The 3506-nt window shown below is 48.2% G+C and overlaps 1 protein-coding gene across 2 annotated transcripts in view; it reads right to left on the bottom strand.

Annotated features, from left to right (window-relative positions):
* LOC102372754 (C->U-editing enzyme APOBEC-1-like) overlaps window positions 1-287 on the bottom strand; it is a 9020-nt gene extending 8733 nt beyond the window's left edge. For both annotated transcript variants that reach the window (XM_006032621.3, XM_014524190.2), the window contains exon 1: window positions 150-287. In XM_006032621.3, coding sequence (XP_006032683.1) covers window positions 150-178 — 29 coding nt within the window. In that variant the 5' untranslated portion in view covers window positions 179-287. The remainder of the gene's footprint in view (window positions 1-149) is intronic.
* Between the last annotated feature and the right edge of the window lie 3219 nt (window positions 288-3506).

Here is a 3506-nt window from a genome sequence, read left to right on the forward strand (position 1 = left end):
AGCAGAGTTTTAAGAAAAAGTAAAAGTGCCCCGGCCAGGACAGTCTCCACCGCTCTCAGCTCAGATCTGTTTGCAGGAAGATGGGATGCATTGATCTACAACAGCATGGAGATCACACTCCCACAAGCCTGCCAAAGGTGGCTTCTTACCCTCTCATTTTCTTGCTGCTGCCAGCCATGGCTGCTGTCTCCTAGCAGCTTCCGTTACTCGGCTATGTTTTAAAACTGAAACTTGAGCAAAGGAAGGAAGCACCAAACCAGCCAATGACTGTAGATTCAGCCCTCTTCCCATAGAGACATCTGAGACAGAAGCATTCCTCCCGTGAGCTATTCCTCTACCACAGTGATTTTCAACCAGGGTACCGATGTCTTTGGATCCTTTCAAAGGTGCTGTGGGCTGCTGCACAGTTAGGTGTGCAAACATGATTCCCTAGATCATATAAACATAGAAAATGAGGGTTGGAAGGGACCTCAGGAGGTCATCTAATCCAACCCCCTGCTCAAAGCAGGACCATCCCCAATTAGATCAAGATAAATCTAGAGACTTTCATTCAATTTCAAATACCCATTCTGCCCTGCTGGGCTATCCTGAGTTCTTTGCAGCATTGGAATTGCTTTCATGTTTTTCTGTAGTGAAAAAAAAGATCAAAATTAAGAGCTAGCATTTTCCAAGCAGTGCTTTGAATCTAACAAGGGATGACCTGACTCCAACCAGGGGTTTCGAGTATAGAAGGATGGAAAGCCACTACTGTAATGCTACACTTGTGCCTTGCCTTTCTGCAGCTGGGGTGTTGGTGATAACCAGGTTGGTCTGAGGACATAGGCAGACAAGGGACTTTGGATAAATGCAATATCTTTTATTAGACCAACAGTTGGAGATCCCTTCCAGATGTTGTGAAAGAGTAACTGCATATCTGGTTCTGCTTCCACCCTAATGAATGCTATGACTATTTTAAAGCCTTCCTTTGCCTATAAACACTGGTTTTCGCAAAGTGCTGGGTAGAGATTTGGTGTTTATTCCTTCCATGTGCAGGCAAGGGTTTCTTAAGGTGGTCTCTTTTAAAAGAGATCACCCTAAGAAATCCTGGCCTCTTGGACCAGCACTGCTGTGACATCACTCCATGCAGAAAGAAGACATACGTTTTTTTCTTATTTGGGGGTGGGGGGGGGATTGTTTGTAAAATGCCTCTGTCCCTTGCTACTGGGGTAGTACAGTGATTCTCAACCAGGGAGCAAGGGCAAGCTGGAGTGCCTTGAAATCTTTTGGTGTTGGGGGATACCAGGCAACATTAGCATTGAGGTATGCAAGCAGGATTCACAAGAGATAGACCCAACCAAGGATTTCAAATAAGAATCCATGATCCATGGTGTTAAATTAATAATAATCCTACCACCTTGTGGGCTTTCTTTGCAACAAAAAAATTGCCCTGTGGATTTTCCATGGTCAAAAAAAAATTAATGCAAGCCAAGAGCTGGCTGTTTTCCAAAGGATGACCTGAGTTTCAGCCTCCAGCCTAAGAAGCCTGAGAGCCCCAGGAGCAGTAAAATATGTGCAGGCCTCTTAGCCACACACCTCTGGCCATCAAGAAGTCCTGTAGAAATGTATCTGTTCCCAGCTCTTCCCTGAGCTCCACAAAGCAGCTGCAGTCACTTCTTGGCAGCTGGGAAGGCAAAGAGAGGACAATGCCTCCTTGGAGGGTATTTGGGAACCAGCCTGTAAGGCCCGTCCCGAAAAGGGTTCTGGGAAAAGGTTAAGCTGGCATCCCAGAGTGGGGGGTCAGCTTTGCAGAACCCAGGAGCCACAGGATAATGACCTAATGCATCTGCTGTTTTTTGGGTAAGATTAGAAAGAGGAATTGCTCTTGCCTGACCCAACAGCTCTGGAAAGAGAAACTTTGAAAATGACAGCTTTGCAACATGAAACAATAGCTTTGCTCTAATGCATGAAAGGTAATAATCTTTGCCTTAATCCATAAAAGGTAACAAGGCTAGAAGCTACTTTGATTGGAGAACTCAAAGAGATAGGGAGTGGTAGTGAAGGTATGAAAGTCATGAGAACTAGGCCCCGGTGGAATCACTTCGGGGAAGGACAAGGCTGAGGACCCAATAAAGGAGACCATCTTGCTGCCCTGGATGCAGGATGGGGTTCCCGAGACAAGTCAGGCAATGACTTAGGACAGGGTGGGGAGTGCCTTTCCTCCAGCCCAACGCGCTAGCGGTTTTGTATTGAGTTGCTGCTATTAGACTATCTTGCTGTTACTCATAATAAAAGTTATACTTGTTGCTTTGACCCTGGCATGTGACTTGTGGGTTACTCACCTTCCCCGCCTGGAAGGGAGGGAGCCCTCACAATTGGTGGAGAATGTGGGCATTTAGAGACCCCACTCCTAGGGGGCAGCCTGGCCAGCTGCATCCAGGGAGCTGCAGACATGCTCACGCACCGGGGAAAAACCACAAGTCTTTCTGAACTTAGTAGGAGGGTGCATCCATGGACGTCCTCCGGGGCAAGGGACCTCAGGTTCCTTGCCACGGCTGAAGGAGTTTTTGCCCAGTGGCAGCTGGGAAGGAAGCTGGGAAAAACTGTGTTATTAAAAGGAAACTTTTAATACCGTGTTATAGCAGGTGGCAGAAGCTTTGTTGCCTCCAGAGGACTCGACTCCGGAGTTGGGGGGAGAATGACAGGTGGCAGCGGCCAATCTAGTCAGTGGCGAGGAAGGCCGACCCACTCCACCCGCTTCAGGAACGGAGGAGGAGACGGCCCCCCAGGAGAGGAAGCCCCCTCCCGCGGGGGTGGAGTTAAGTGCAGTTATGAAGCCTAGGAATCAACTGAATCAAGAGGGCAATAGGTTCACCCTATAGGACAGAGAGGTGGTCCCATGGAAGCCCACAGATTTCCACATTGAGCTGGCAGCCTGGGTAAAGGATCCAAAAGAGACCAGGGCCTCCTGGGCCAATAAGGTAGTGGCTCAGGGATCAGACAAATATTTCACTCCCTGAGAGGTGATAACTGTGTTAACCAAAAATTTTCCCAGGGGAATGGTATAAGTCAGCACAGGCCAGTCAGAAGATAGACCCGAAGCTCTCAGGGTTTTATGCTCACCAATTAGTGGGCATTGCACTAGGGACCTTGGAGGCTTGGGAATTAACCAAGGACCGGCATGCTAGAGAGCCTGAATAGATAGATTGGCCAGGAACAGTACGGCAGTTGAGTGGAGATGTATTTATCGAGGCAGCCTTGGGAGGGACCTTGGACGTGGACACCCTGTGGGTTGTAGTCACTGGGACCGCCTGGGAGATCACCATTCATAAAGGATCCAGTCCCTTACAGGGTATTCTGCCGAAGTGCTATGATGTCTGGATGAATTGTCCCCATGCAACAATTATAAAAGAACTGCAGACCCTGATTAATTTGACAGGGGAGCACCCAAAATTGAAACAAGTAGCAGTAGTATGGGGGTTGCTAACCGATCAGAAGAAAAAGATCCCCCACTGCCAACTCTGGAAGGA

This window comes from Alligator sinensis, unplaced genomic scaffold (assembly GCF_000455745.1).
Source record: "Alligator sinensis unplaced genomic scaffold, ASM45574v1 scaffold1129_1, whole genome shotgun sequence".
Classification (NCBI taxonomy): domain Eukaryota; kingdom Metazoa; phylum Chordata; order Crocodylia; family Alligatoridae; genus Alligator; species Alligator sinensis.